The 16,383-nt window shown below is 45.2% G+C and overlaps 1 protein-coding gene across 1 annotated transcript in view; it reads right to left on the minus strand.

The window, feature by feature from the left end:
• Positions 1 to 16,383, minus strand: part of LOC137371787 (disintegrin and metalloproteinase domain-containing protein 23-like) — a 254,213-nt gene that overhangs the window by 32,037 nt on the left and 205,793 nt on the right. The window contains exons 23-24 of the mRNA XM_068034660.1: positions 15,604 to 15,772; positions 10,263 to 10,374 (exon numbers count right to left, since the gene is read on the minus strand). Of these exons, the coding sequence (XP_067890761.1) occupies positions 10,263 to 10,374; positions 15,604 to 15,772 (281 nt within the window). The remainder of the gene's footprint in view (positions 1 to 10,262; positions 10,375 to 15,603; positions 15,773 to 16,383) is intronic.

Genomic DNA, 16,383 nt, shown 5'->3' on the forward strand with positions numbered 1-16,383 from the left:
AAAAGAGACAAAGAAAAAGTTTTATAAAAACTCCAACAATATTTAAAAGCTGAAGGAATGAGACTGCACACTTGAAAAAGTTAATTTTCAGTGCCAGAGAGGCTGTAATTAAGACATCAAGACATTAACAGTGTACTGCTGGAATGGGCAAGCCTTTTTCTGTTGTTACACAGCTTGTGGAGGAGCAGGGCATCTCAGATAGAAACTTCACAATTTTCACGTTTAACTACAGATGCACGGCCGCCAGAAGTCGCTGTCCAATTCCACGTAAAAAACGGTGAGTGCCATGAGCCTCACTATTATTTACAGCTCAAAATCTGATCCAGTAGTTCTCACTGTATGCTTAATTTCTATGAAAGCCAATAAATAAAATGCATTTGAAGCCTATTACCTTGTGGAATATCTTATAAACATGTAAGTAAAATCACCTGCGCCTCAATTAAAGACTTATAGGAGAATAATCAAAGAATCAGCCTGAAAAGTCCAGTGAAAGTATGTCGACAAATGGACTGGTCTTCTCTCATCTATGCCAAAAGCAAATATATTTACACAGGTTTGAATGCGCCCAATGCTAAAGCCTCGGAGGCCTTCCGAAGAAAAGGACCAACTGTGTCAAGCCATTTTTTCCTTTGTGCGTGAGGCAAACATGTACGGACATTCACTGCAACACATACACTGTTTGTGAACAGACCGCTCAGTCCATTATCCTGCTTGGTCAGGCATCTATCCAAGCCATATGTCCACAGCATCATTCTCCCAGCGACTTCCTCACACATCCCTTTCACTTGGTGCAGATTTAATTATTGCGCAGGACATCTTTGCCCCCTTTATTGCCATTATTTGTGCCTGTGAGTGCTGCATTTCTGTCGCCTATTTTGTTAACCTCGGCTCCCCCCACCCACCTAAAGAAATGGATTAAGAATAAAATCAATAGCGATTTTTCACAAGAAATATTTCTATAAAGAAATGTTGAGGCAGTCACATTTCAAGGTGATACGTTACACTCAAGCCCATGATAAATGACTTAGTGCAAAAGGAAATGGGGTCATTCCCCAGTCCACGTGCCGGGGCACACTTCCACAATAAGCCAGCAGCTCTTCGCCTGAATGGCCATTCTTGACGTATCAACCTAAACACGGGTTTCAGCTGACTATTAAACTACGGAGGCTTCACAGCTTAACCTTGCTTTTGGGAGCTGGTTGTAATGTTCTAGTCATCCTCTTGATTGAGGTCAGCTAACTCGGCAACGATCTCTGGGGTCAGACCCCAGGTATGCCTGACCTGCACCTAATGGATCAGAAATCCGAGGATTTGTTTTTTTCCAAACAGCGACTGTTAACTAAATCTGCCTGTCCAAAGTTTCACTAGCTTGCTAAAGTTTGGGTGGCTAATCACAAGGATTGTACCATCATTTTGGTGGCCAATCACAAAGGTCCTAACATAATTTGGGTGGCCAATCACAAGAGTCCTAACATATTGGGGGGGGCCAGGTATCCAAGAGCTCCACAGGTGCTGGGTGACAGAGATATTTGGAAAACTAGCACTGTAATAGCAACCTCACTCAGAGAGCCCAAAATGGAGGGCTGGTGTCAGAACTGGGAATACCACACTGATGCAACTCTTTTGAGATTGAGACTAGGGTACATTTCCTCTCAGCAATTTGTGTAGAGAAACAGTAAACGCATCAATAAGGAGCTTGCTTGCAATCTCTCTATGCATAGCGCCAGGAGGAAACCTTCCCTACACTGGCGTGCCAGGTTAGAGGGAGCTTTACTTTATATCAAACTGTTCTCTACCACATGCTCAATGCTGAACATGAAACTGAGGTTATTTTCCTTAAAGCAGAGAAGGATATGGGGAGATTTAATAGAGGTGTTCAAAATCACAAAGGGTTTTGATAGAGTAAATAAGGAGAAATTGTTCCCACTGGCATAAAGGTCAGTAACCAAAAGACTCCGATTTAAGCTAATTGGCAGAAGAACCAGAGGGGAGATGAGAAATTCTTTTTGATGCAGCAAGTTGTTATGATCTGGAATGCACTGTCTGAAAGGGACGTGGAAGCAGATTCAATAATATACTTTCAAAAGAAATTGGATAAATACTTGAAAAGCAGAAATTTGCAGGGCAATGGGGAAGCAGCAGGGAAGTGGGACTAATCGGATAACTCTTTCAAAGAGTCAGCATAGGCACGATGGGCTGAATGGCCTCTTGTGGTGTATCATTCTATGATTCTCTGAAATCAAATCGTTCCAATACCTTCAAGGGTGCAAAAGTTCATAACAACAAAAATATGCGCAATAGCTCCGCTGAAACTGAGAAAAACTGTCCACTGTTGTTTTATTAAAATTGCAGATAAAAAGTTCAATGCTGTAAATTAATCTTGGGGGAGGTCAGCTGACCTTGAAAAATCTTCATAAGCTCAGTTATTGCCACTGATTAAATTACAGCCTGGTAATTTTTTTTCCTATTATCCATATTTTCTATTTAATCCACCACTCAACCTTTTATTTCACATAGTAATTTCCCTAATATTATTGACGATTTAACTGAGTCTACCACATAAGGTGGATGACTTTGTGCCTCCATTCATGACTGCGATCAGTATTGTGATAGATAATGGCCAATTAAATGTTCCATATCAATGTACTTCCTGTGTCACTCAGTGCAGAAGCCTGAGGCCTAGTGCTGATGGCCTGGGTGAAGGACTCTGGAAACTTGCTTAGATGGCGTGCGTGCAAGGTTCATTGGATAACTGAAAAAGCTATCCAAATTTGGTGAACGACCCATCGCGTGATGCTGAATTAAAACAATATATCTTAGCGACCCACCAACTGTGTTAGCTATGCCATCCCCTCCCCTGACGCTGGACAGATCCCCAGCGCTGAACAGAAGGCCCATTAGTCCTTCACTGGTTGTGCTGCCGAGAATTCTGCTCCGGCACTCCTGGAGACCAAAACTTATTTGAATCGTCGATGTAGTGTTATCAGGCGAGGCCTCTTCAAGGGATTGGGGTGCACCTAAACAGTGACACCCCGTGACACCAGTTACTATCCTGCCCCCTCCCCCAACAACCTCCCGTCCCTCCCACTGCCACTGGGGCCACTTTCTTTCATGAACTGCGAGGGAAGGCATGGCAACCCATCCCTGTCTCTCTGGTCCAGCTCAACGGTACAACAGTGTGTGGTATGCGGGTTTGCCTCCTCTCCCACCCTTTCATTTCTCTGCTTGGAGGTGGCAACTCCTCTAGTTTGCGGCCTTCACAAGATGGTGTAGAAACCATGACTTAGAGAGGTTGTTAGGAAGTGTGGTTGGTTCCAGTCAGGTCATTGCACTCTGATCTGCTTGGATGTGAAGATACAACAGGCATTCTACCTTCTTCTGAATCTGCCTTGCTAGAGAGTGACTGAGTTGGAGATCTCAGAGCATTATAAAAACAGGCCATGAATCCATGTGCTCTCAGTTGGTGGGCCTTGCTTGCTGACACACCAACCTTATAATCCAGCAGCACTATTGATACATGTCCATGTCATTTTACATCTCCTGTATTCAATCATGGTGCTAACTCCCTGCTCATCTGTAGTCCATTCAATCATAAACTAGAAGCATAGAATCTTACAGTACAAAAGGAGGCCAACTGGCCCACTGTGTCTGTGCTGGTTCTTTGAGCTATGCAATTATTCCCACTGCCCTGCTCTTTCCCCATATCCTTATAAATTTTTCCTCTTCAGAAATGCACTGGTAGCCAACCATTATCCCATCTGTGACTGACCATAGTACAATAGTCATAGTAAATATATATTTGGGCGGTTTAAAATCACTTTCTTTTGGTGCAGCAGCTTTGACAGAAGCGGAGGTGCGGAGCGAACTTGCAGCTGGGAGGTCAGTTTCAGTGGAAGTTAAAGTAAATTCCCTTTTGTTTTCGGAGGACCAGGGGACTGCTGGGTAAGTAAAAACTATATATTTGGGCAGAAATTCAGGGAGCTAGGGTGGAAGCTTAGAGCAAGAACAAACAGAGTTGTTATCTCTGGGTTGTTGCCCGTGCCACGTGGTAGCGAAGCGAGGAATAGGGAGAGAGAGGAGTTGAACACGTGGCTGCAGGGATGGTGTAGCAGGGAGGGTTTTGGTTTCCTGGATAATTGGGGCTCTTTCTGGGGTAGGTGGGACCTCTACAAACAGGATGGTCTTCACCTGAACCAGAGGGGTACCAATATCCTGGGGGAGAGATTTGCTAGTGCTCTTCGGGGGGGTTTAAACTAATTCAGCAGGGGAATGGGAACCTAAATTGTAGTTGCAGTGTACAGGATGTTGAGAGTAGTGAGGTCAGGGATAAGGTTACAAGGACACAAGAGGGCACTGGCAAGCAAGAACTTGGTTTAAAGTGTGTCTACTTCAACGCCAGGAGCATCCGGAATAAGGTGGGTGAGCTTGCAGCATGGGTTGGTACCTGGGATCTCGATGTTGTGGCCATTTCGGAGACATGGGTAGAGCAGGGGCAGGAATGGATGTTGCAGGTTCCGGGATTTAGATGTTTCAGTAAGAACAGAGAAGATGGTAAAAGAGGGGGGGGTGTGGCATTGTTAATCAAGGAGAGTATTACAGCGACAGAAAGGACGTTTGAGGACTCGTCTACTGAGGTAGTATGGGCCGAGGTTAGAAACAGGAGAGGAGAGGTCACCCTGTTGGGAGTTTTCTATAGACCTCCGAATAGTTCCAGAGATGTAGAGGAAAGGATAGCAAAGATGATTCTCGACAGGAGCAAGAGTAACAGGGTAGTTGTTATGGGGGACTTTAACTTTCCAAATATCGACTGGAAATACTATAGTTCGAGTACTTTAGATGGGTCAGTTTTTCTCCAGTGTGTGCAGGAGGGTTTTCTGACACAGTATGTAGACAGGCCAACCAGGGGCGATGCCACATTGGATTTGGTACTGGGTAATGAACCCGGCCAGGTGTTAGATTTAGATGTAGGTGAGCACTTTGGTGATAGTGATCACAATTCGGTTAGGTTTACCTTAGCGATGGGCAGGGACAGGTATATACCGCAGGGCAAGAATTATAGCTGGGGGAAAGGAAATTATGATGCGATTAGGCAAGATTTAGGATGCGTAGGATGGGGAAGGAAACTGCAGGGGATGGGCACAATCGAAATGTGGAGCTTATTCAAGGAGCAGCTACTGCGTGTCCTTGATAAGTATGTACCTGTCAGGCAGGGAGGAAGTTGTCGAGCGAGGGAGCCGTGGTTTACAAAAGAAGTTGAAGCGCTTGTCAAGAGGAAGAAGAAGGCTAATGTTAGGATGAGACGTGAAGGCTCAGTTAGGGCGCTTGAGAGTTACAAGCTAGCCAGGAAGGATCTAAAGGGAGAGCGAAGAAGAGCAAGGAGAGGACACGAGAAGTCATTGGCGGATAGGATCAAGGAAAACCCTAAGGCTTTCTATAGGTATATCAGGAATAAAAGAATGACTAGAGTTAGATTAGGGCCAATCAAGGATAGTAGTGGGAAGTTGTGTGTGGAATCAGAGGAGATAGGGGAAGCGTTAAATGAATATTTTTCATCAGTATTTACAGTAGAGAAAGAAAATGTTGTCGAGGAGAATACTGAGATACAGACTACTAGGCTAGATGGGATTGAGGTTCACAAGGAGGAGGTGTTAGCAATTTTGGAAAGTGTGAGAATAGATAAGTCCCCTGGGCCAGATGGGATTTATCCTAGGATTCTCTGGGAAGCCAGGGAGGAGATTGCAGAGCCTTTGTCCTTGATCTTTATGTCGTCATTGTCGACAGGAGTAGTGCCGGAAGACTGGAGGATAGCAAATGTTGTCCCCTTGTTCAAGAAGGGGAGTAGAGACAGCCCTGGTAATTACAGACCTGTGAGCCTTACTTCGGTTGTGGGTAAAATGTTGGAAAAGGTTATAAGAGATAAGATTTATAATCATCTTGAAAAGAATAAGTTCATTAGCGATAGTCAGCACGGTTTTGTGAAGGGTAGGTCGTGCCTCACAAACCTTATTGAGTTTTTCGAGAAGGTGACCAAACAGGTGGATGAGGGTAAAACAGTGGATGTGGTGTATATGGATTTCAGTAAGGCATTTGATAAGGTTCCCCATGGTAGGCTATTGCAGAAAATACGGAAGTATGGGGTTGAAGGTGATTTAGAGCTTTGGATCAGAAATTGGCTAGCTGAAAGAAGACAGAGGGTGGTGGTTGATGGCAAATGTTCATCCTGGAGTTTAGTTACTAGTGGTGTACCGCAAGGATCTGTTTTGGGGCCACTGCTGTTTGTCATTTTTATAAATGACCTGGAAGAGGGTGTAGAAGGGAGTGGGTTAGTAAATTTGCGGATGACACGAAGGTCGGTGGAGTTGTGGATAGTGCCGAAGGATGTTGCAGGGTACAGAGGGACATAGATAGGCTGCAGAGCTGGCTGAGAGATGGCAAATGGAGATTAATGCGGAAAAGTGTGAGGTGATTCACTTTGGAAGGAGTAACAGGAATGCAGAGTACTGGGGTAATGGGAAGATTCTTGGGAGTGTAGCTGAGCAGAGAGATCTTGGTGTCCAGGTACATAAATCCCTGAAAGCTGCTACCCAGGTTAATAGGGCTGTTAAGAAGGCATATGGTGTGTTAGCTTTTATTAGTAGGGGGATCGAGTTTCGGAGCCACGAGGTCATGCTGCAGCTGTACAAAACTCTGGTGAGGCCGCACCTGGAGTATTGCGTGCAGTTCTGGTCACCGCATTATAGGAAGGATGTGGAAGCTTTGGAAAGGGTGCAGAGGAGATTTACTAGGATGTTGCCTGGTACGGAGGGAAGGTCTTACGAGGAAAGGCTGAGGGACTTGAGGTTGTTTTCATTGGAGAGAAGGAGGAGGAGAAGTGACTTAATAGAGACATATAAGATAATCAGAGGGTTAGATAGGGTGGATAGTGAGAGTCTTTTTCCTCAGATGGTGATGGCAAACATGAGGGGACATAGCTTTAAGTTGAGGGGTGATAGATATAGAACAGATGTTAGAGGTAGTTTCTTTACTCAGAGAGTAGTAGGGGCGTGGAACGCCCTGCCTGCAACAGTAGTAGACTCGCCAACTTTAAGGGCATTTAAGTGGTCATTGGATAGACATATGGATGAAAATGGAATAGTGTAGGTCAGATGGTTTCACAGGTCGGCGCAACATCGAGGGCCGAAGGGCCTGTACTGCGCTGTAATGTTCTAATTCTAATTCTAAAAAAGTAACACCAAAAAAGTTTGGCTACAATTTTCAACAGAATCATTTTCTTTTTTAAACCCTGAACATCAACATTTTATGTTGGAACTTGGAGGATGGGAGTGTAGACACTCCTTAAAGTTTATGGTAGAGGTCTGCCCCATCAGGGGTTTGTTTAAAAAGGAGAGAATCTACAATGGAGTGATAGATAGAAAGCAGGAACAACTGAGTTCCTGTATGTTGGACCCAATTTAATTTCTGTTCACTCCCTCCAGATGACAGCACCATGGCTTCAGCTGCGTGGAGACTGAATAAATGTAAACCATGGGTACAGGTACTCACAGGGACCAAAACTATGCATGTTTTAGTCCTGAATTGTAATGTTATGGTCAAGAAAAAAGGGTGAATCCTTACATTGTCCAAATGTTAGCTTTTAGTCTTTGTATGTTCAGTAGGGAGGTATGATTCTTAAATGATACAACAGCAGTATAGCTCCCTTTGTTCAATATTTTGGAGGGAGGCCTTGAAGATAAGCATATGTCTGAGAAAGACCATTAATAGGGAAAGTTCGAGACTGTAGGCATGTTAGGGAGCTACGATCTATGGCTGCAAAGGCAGAGCATTATGAAATCAGCATTGAATGAAGTGGACTCAATGGGCCGAATGGACTTGTTCTGTGTGATAATGATTCTATAATATGAAACATACGAATTGTCATGTCGGGTTAGTAAAAGGTATAAAGAGTGAGTGTTGGAAGAGACACTTCAGAATTCGACATAAGGTCTGATCAACCGGTTTTCTGAGCTCAGAACTGCAATGCATTTGAATTCTGCAGTTAAAACTCACAAGGTTTAGTTGTAAGTGTTGCTGCGATGTGTATGATTATTTATTGTATGCTTCAGGAGTCAATTGTAAATAACAACACAATCAATTACCCTTCCTCTACCACTTCCAAATACATAGAGGCTGTGGTTAGAGGTACGTGCTTTCCCACTATAATAATGGCTTGGTTGAGACATATCAAAGCCTGAGCCTCAATATTCTGAGCCTTGCAGGGAGCTGCACTGATTTTCAGTTGCATTCGTTTGTAGGTTCAGCCCACGTAGCATGAGCTGGAGATGGTTTTTGTAAAGATCATTTTGGGGTTAGCCTGCAGAATAAGAAACACTTGAATAAAAAGGGAATTGTAAACAGATTTTGCTTCAGTGACTCACCAATTTAAAACAAAATGTCTTATCAAAGGGAGAGTGGGGGTGGGGTGGGGGGTGGGTGGTGGGAGGACGTTTCCACAGAATCTGTTGGTCCCCCAGTGACTTCAAATTGTAAGGGCAGTAGGAGCTAGTTAATTGTCATTCCTTTTAACATGAGGGACGTGAGCAATGGGGAAAGGAACATTTCCAATTTCAAGGGCCCAGTGTCATCTCAATCGCTCCAAGTTGGAGAAGAAAGATCATTTTTAACCTATGACAACAATGGGCATTAGCCCAACCTGAGAACAGCTCCCCTTACTGCATCAGTGTGACATTCCACACCCATCCTTGTGAACTTTCTGATTGCAGCCACCTTGCCAGGTTTGAGATTTTATTCAGTGGGGACCTGTCCCTACCAGGAACTCGGTAAAGACTGTCAAAATGCATCTCACGTAGGGCCCCTGACACCCAGAGAGATGTCCATCACTCTTGGTTGGATTTGCACCCAGATCCAAGTGCCTAACTCACTATGGCACCCAGTTACTACTCTGTCTTATGACCATATAATCAACTCATTCTGGACTTTAATTCCTGACATTACCCAACTGAGACACCATGTCACTGCGCTGTCGGTCACAGCAGCTGGTGTATCTGATGCAGCAACACATTAAAAACATTCAATAAAAAAGAGGAAAATTATGGAATGAGATGTAATCACATCTCACCTGTTATTTGAGTCTCCTTTTTATTCAATGCCCCAACTCATTGAGTCCTGCTGTTATTCAATGTTTAATCCCCTCTTTAGTCAATGCATTTACCTTCAATACACCTCAATATTTAGTCCCCTCAAGTCCTCTGCGAAATTCAGTTTGAAACTCCTTAAGTTCTCTGCTTTTCCTTCCTCTTCCTCTCCTGTCCTCTTCACTCACTATGCTACATTTCTCTCCTTCCAGTCTTCCTCTTTATTCAATTCCCCTGGTCACTTTTGAGATATTTATAGCCAGGCAGTAGACTTTGAAGGTTGATTCTCCAATGCTGTACTGCCTTCCATAAGCTTTAACACACTCAAAATGCTGCAGTCCCCTACACTGCTGCTCTCTTAAATGCCCCTGGCTGGTTGTCTCTACCTTGTCACTGCCTTCAAAAATCTCAGGATCCTGCTCTTAAACTGTGCCATTGGTCCTCGCTCTATCTTAACCAGTTTTCCATATTCCCCTTATGGGTGTTCTCCAAACATTAAGCTCTTTGAGACGCTGTCCTGAAGGTGAGAAGTGCAATGGAAATGCATTGTTGTTGTTGCGTGGCACTGGCATATTTGAACTGCTGGGTCAAGGGAATGTTTCGCTCTATTGAGAGTCTTCTTCTGAAGGACAATGAGCCTGCTACCACTCTAATGCTCCACACATGAATAGCTCCAGTTCTCAAATGGGTGAGCGGGATTGGTGGAGGGCAGCGGTTAACGATCAAACGTCCTGGTCCGAGAGGGTCACTTCAAGAGCTGCTCTCAGACATCCCCACCTCCCCGGGTAGCTGGTTACAGAGTGATGATAGCTGTAGCCTTGGCAACGGTCACCTAGCAGCCTTTCAGCAATTCTATAAGCCATGGTGAAGACACCAGAGGAAGGGCAAGGAGAATATACAAAACAATGTATTAAAAAGAAATAAACGTGAAAAACATGCAGACAGCAATATTTTTCCTTTGACAGCTGCCTGGCCTTTCTAGCCCTCCTGAGTTCCAACCTGTGAACATGCCGAGTTTTTTTTGTTGTAAACTCTAAACACCCTGCAACAAATGAGGAACGCAAAAAGAAAGAGAAAGAGCAAGAGCATCAAAGTGTCAAGCAAAGAAGCTGAGAGTGAAATCAAACAAACCCTTGGGGCCTTCTGGTGGTGGCTTTGCCTGGTCGCGTTTAGGGTCGTACATGCTGCAGTCCGTTCCCGCCCAGGTGCCCTCGCAGATGCAGGTCGCTTCATTACTGCATAGCTGCAACAGATTGGATCAAATCAGCTATAATTCTGCACTTCACTATTCAGATGCTCAAAAGACCATCTTCCTTTGCACACATTGGGCGGAATCTTCAGCACTTATGAAAGTTTCGGGAATCAGGACCGTTTTCGAGTCCCGACCCCACTTGTGTCAGCTGGCAGGGGAAATCGTCTGGGAGACAGCCAATTAGTAGGCAGCCTCCACGTTCGCCTTCCAATTAAAGATGGTGGGTGGAACAGGGAGGCAGGAGGGCCAATGGGAGGACCCGTAGGAAAGCCCAGCCGGCAGCCCCAATAGGAGCACTGCTGAAGAAGTGGGTGAACTCAGGCAGTCCTCAAAATGGAGGCACTCATGAAAGACGCCAAACACAGTTTCCGAAAACAAGGGCCAGACCGCGAAGGGGCTCAGAGTGGATGGGAAAGTCCCTCCACGAGAATGCCTGCGGCCGCAACTGCGCCTCTTTGAGCCTTGTGGCTCCCTGATAGCGGCATTCAGTCAGCATCCAACGGTCCACTGACCTCCCACTGAGAGGTTGCCTCCGAAGCGATAGTGGGCTCCTGACACAGCGGGGGACCCGTGCGACCCCAGGAAAGTTTCAACACTGTCAGAAATGGCCCTCAATTGAGGCCTTAATTATGTTGATTGCCCGCCTGCCTCCAGGAGTAGGTTGCCGATTCTAGTGGCATCCTGCCCCTGGGAAACCTGTCTAGAGGAAGGACCACGTCGGGGGACTGTCTCGAGAGAGTTTTCCACTACTTTCCCGGCTCCCTGCCTCCAAATCCACCTCCACGGGTGCAGGAAGATTCCGCCCATTGTCTCTCAGTTTAAGAATATAGATATGTATTTACCTTGTCCTCTATTAAAAAAAATAACTTGCATTGAGATAGCACCTTTAACATAGCAGAAACATACCAATGTGCTTCAGAGGAGACAAAATTTGACACCGCGCTACATAAGGACGTATTAGGACAGGTAAGAGGCAGGTTTTAAGAAGCATCTTAAAAGAGGAGAAAGAGAAGCAGAGTGGCTTAGGGAGGAAATTTCAGGCTTAGGGACTAGCCAGCTAATGACACAGCCACCAATAAAAATATGGGATGTGCAACAGGCCAAAACTGGAGGAGCGTAGAAATCTTAGATGGTCGTAGGGCTGAAGGAGCTTCAGTGACAGGGAGGGGTGAGGTAACGGAGGGATCTGAAAACAAGGATGGGAACTTTAAAATCAAGGCATTGTCGGACCAGGTGCCAAAGTAGGTCGGCAAGCATGGGGTGATGGTGGTAATGTTAGCAGAAATGATTTCACCTATACAGCAGCAGATCCTATCTGTTGATCACCCTGACACTCCTGAGGAAAGTCATCGTTCATGAAGAGCAAGCATTTAAAGCAAAGGGTGCTGAGTTAACAAAAGAATGATAACTTTAGACATAGGAACATAGGAAATAGGAGAAAGCTATTCGGCCCCTCGAACCTACTCCGCCGTTCAACTAGATCATGGCTGATCTTCTACCTAAATGCCATTTTACAGCACTATTTCCATATCCCTTGATATCTTTAATATTTAGAAATCTATCGATCTCTGTCTTGAACTTACTCAATGACTGAGTTTCCACTGCTCTCTGGGGTAGAGAATTCCACAGATTCACCACCCTCTGAGTAAAGAAATTTCTCATCTCAGGCCCAAATGGCCAACCTCTTATTCTGAGACTGTGTCCCCTGGTTCTAGAGCCCCCCAGCCAGGGGAAAAATCCTTCCTCCATCGACCCTGTCGAGCCCTGTAAGAATTCTGTATGCTTCTGCTGTACACATTAAATCAATTCTGCTAACATTGCCACCATCGCCCCGTGCTTGCCGACCTACATTGACATCCAGTCCGACAATGCCTCGATTTTAAAGTTCCCATTACTGTTTTCAAATCCCTCCATGACCTCACCCCTCCCTGTCTCTGAAGCTCCTTCAGCCCTCCCACCGTCTAAGATTTCTACACTCCTCCAATTTTGGCCTCTTGTGCATTCCACGTTCTTCTGAACGCTAGAGAATATAGGCCCAGTCTCCTCAATCTCTCCTCATTGGACAATCCCGTCATCCCAGAATTAGTCTGGTGAACCTTCGTTGCACTCCCTCTATGGCAAGTATATCCTTCCCAAGGTAAGGAGACCAAAACTGCCAATACTCCAGGTGTGGTCTCACTAAGGCTCTATACAATTACAGCAAGACTTCTTTACTCCTGTACTCAAATCCTCTTGCAATAAAGGCCAACATACCATTTCCTTCCTAACTGCTTACTGCACCTGCATGTTAGCTTTCAGTAACTTATGAACAAGGACACCCAAGTCCCTTTGGACATCAACACTTCCCAACCTCTCACCATTTAAGAAATACTCTGCATTTCTGTTTTTACTACCAAAGTGGATAACTTCACATTTTTCCACATTGTATTCCATTTGCCATGTTCTTGCCCACTCACTTAGCCTGTCTAAATCCCGTTGAAGCTTCTTTGCATCCTCCACACACCTCACATTCCCACCTAGTTTTGTGTCATCAGCAAACTTGATAATATGAGGGCCGAAGCCTGTAGGCCCCTCGGAGCAGAGGGGAAAGCCTTCCGATGGATTCATTTGGACTGTGGGTATGGCCTTTCCTGCTCGTAGCCCCATCATTAGGGAATGGAGCTTCTGGCTCCGAATGCCACTAGGGAGGCCACCTCCATGGAGCTGCTGGGCTCAGCACTCAGCAGGAGGCCACACCCAGCGGAGTCCTCCCCGTCTCCCTAATTATCCTAATAATCAGCAATTATTGGTTATCTGCCGCTGCCGACCCAATGTTGACACTTCCCATTTCCCTCCTAGTCCCGCCTTTGCAGGTCTCATAAGATTCCACCCAATGTCTACTTTTGTTAAATAAAAGTATGAGGGAGATATGAAGCAAAACCTAGTTAGAAGCTGTGGTTACCTTCAAGGAGAGGTAACATGAACTGCCTGGATAGGTATCACTCCTGATTCCCAGGGAGTTGAGTTTCTGGCTGTAGGACTGCATGCATTGCTCCGTATGTAGTCTTAAGATGAATGTTTTGTAACAATAGAATAATTGTCAGACACATTACTGCTTCTAGCTTTAGGAATCAGTTATTAAAAGGATAAGGATTACCCAGCACATTGGTACTGAGTCACTTCCCAGAAATGCAGCACCAGACGTCTTTCCATGAAGCTCAGGTGCTCCTATTTCTTTCGGAGGTTCTTACTTTCCAAAATGGCTGCTGAGATTCTCTTTGGAATATTATTGCACAAACTGACTAGGAGAGTGGGGGAGAGGGAGAACATCATCTGCAAAGGGAAGAGGGAAGCCGGATGGGAGCAAGAGTGAGAGAGAATGAAAGCACAGGAAGATAGATGGTGTCAAGCACAGCGCTGGAAGACAGCTGAGCACGGCATGCCAAAAAGTCCATTCAGCCCATCAAACTCTCTCCTTCCACAGACCATGCACGTTTGACTCGATCATGGATGCTACCTGACTATTTAACCTGATGAGGACATGTTCTAGAACATGCCTCTCAGGCTCCAAAGATAAATCAAGCGATTACATATCTACCTTTATGTCCTACAAGGCATAACCATAGCACAGGAAGAACCCAGCGTGCCTGTATCATCTCTTTAAAAGAGCTATCCAATTAGTCTCAAGACCTCTATTCTTTCCCCATTACTCTGCCAATATTCGCGTTTTCAAGTATACATTCAATTCACTTTTACTACAATACTACTGAACCTGCTTGCATCGCTCTTTCAGAGAGCACATTCTGGATCACAACAACTTGCAGCGTGAAAATAAAATTCTCCTCATCTCCCTTTTAGATTTTTTTTCCCAATTGCATTAACTCAGTGACCTCTGGTTACTGAACCACCTGTCAGTGGAAGCAGTTATTCCTCACTTACCTTATCAAAACCACTCTTAATTTTGAACGCCTGTATTAAATCTCCCCTTAATGTTCTCTGCTCTCAGGAGAACAGTTCTTATAATGATAATAATCCTTAATGGAGAGGGTTGGAATAGCTAAGTCTAGAGGTAACAAAAGCCTGCATGAGGGTTTCAGCAGATGAGCTGAGGCAGGGACGGACACAGGAGATGTTACAGAGGTGGAAATAGGTGGTCTTTGTGATGGTGGGGATCAGTGGTTGGAGGCTCAGTTCAAGGTTGAAGAGGACGCCAAGGTTACGAGGTAAAAATCAAGACGGCATTGAAAAAGTATCTTTTTTAATGTTCTTTGAATACTTTCATTTATTAGTTATAAAAGTAATAGAGATGAGGAAAAGAGGGCCGTTTGACTGGGTGGGGCAGTCGGAGGTGGGAACTTCCAGGATTACATCAACCCACAGTTGATAACACGAATGTTGGGAGCGGGGGACAGGCCCTGCCTATTCCGTTGCATGTCCATTATAAAGCACAGTTTTAAAATGACGGCAACCCGATAATGGGTGTGAATGGAAATAGCTTCTCTCCAAAATCTCTCCATGTCCTGTAACGTTACTTTTCTTTGCCTGTTTACACACGCATGGCTCCCACCCCGGTAGATAAATCAACACTAAAGCCTTCACCTCTTAATGTTGTATGATTCCCAAATCCCAAGCCACAGATCTGGTTTATCCCCCGTAACTTTAGCAGAAAGAAAGAACCTGCATTTATATAGTGCCTTACGCAACAACTTAAGCCATTCCAAAGCGCTTCGCAGCCAATGAAGTGCAGTCACTGTCGTAATGTAGGAAATGCAGCAGCAAATTTGTGCACAGCAAGCTCCCACAAACAGCAATGCAATGAGGACCAGATAAGCCGTTTTTAGTGCTGTTGCCTGAGGGAGAAATACTGGCCAGGACATTGGGGAGAATTCCTTTGCTCTTTTTCAAAATAGTGCCTTTGGAACTTTGACCTGAGAGGGCAGACGAGGCAGCACCTTCCTCAGTACTGCACTGGAATGTCAGCAAAGAGTTTGTACTCAGGTCTCTAGAATGGAGCTTGAAACCCACGACCATCTGACTCAGGGGCAAGAGTGCTACCCACTGAGCCTTGGCTGACACGTCAAGATCGAGTTTCCAATGATCTTCCAGCAAAGTTACGGTGGCTGATGAGAGGAATTTCACAGCCGTTCTCTTTTTATACATCCTCGGGTCCTCTTACCATGAGTCTAGCATGGATAACAGCCAGCTCTGCCGTGTCACACACACAGACACTCACTCACTCACCCCATGGCCGGAGCATATCTTCGTCACAGACCCACTCGGACAGTTACTGATGTTGAAGGAATGAATGGGCTGGCACCTGCGATCCATGCACATCATGGATGGTCCACAGGGAGTTCCATCCTCAACGTACCCCAGGTCTGTCCCGTCATTCATGATGATGTGACTACCACTGAAAGACATGAAGCAACATGACAGTGAAAGAGTCCAAAACCCGCCAAGCAAACTCCAGCCATAATTAGAAGCAGGGCACAGCTGGAAACAACAATGTGCATTTATATAGCACCTTTAATGTAGTACAAGGCTCTTCACAGGAGCATTATCAAACACAATTTGACCAAGTCACATAAGGAGCTATTAGGACAGATGATCATAGGTTTCAAGGAGCCTAGTCATGGAAGCAGATTTCAAAAAACATCATAAATGAGGAGAGAGGTGTTTAGGGAGGGAATTTCAGAGATTAGGGCCCAGCCTCTAATGGTGGGGCAAAGAAGGTAGGAAATATGCAAGTGGCCGGAACTGGAAGAATGCAGGTATCTTGGAGGATTGTAGGGCTGGAGGAGATTACAGAGATAGGGAGAGGTGGGCCATGGAGGAATTGGAAAATTAGGCTGAGTAGTTTAAATGTGAGGTGTTGCCGGATCGGGAGCCTATGTAGGTCAGTGAGCACAGGGGTGATAGGTGAGCGGGACTTGGTGTGAGTTAGGATACGGGCAGCTTTTTGGAGGAGCTGAAGCTTATGGAGGCTGGAAGATGAGAAGCAAGCCAGGAGAGAGTTGATAT

Source organism: Heterodontus francisci, chromosome 7, assembly GCF_036365525.1.
Source record: "Heterodontus francisci isolate sHetFra1 chromosome 7, sHetFra1.hap1, whole genome shotgun sequence".
Taxonomy (NCBI): domain Eukaryota; kingdom Metazoa; phylum Chordata; class Chondrichthyes; order Heterodontiformes; family Heterodontidae; genus Heterodontus; species Heterodontus francisci.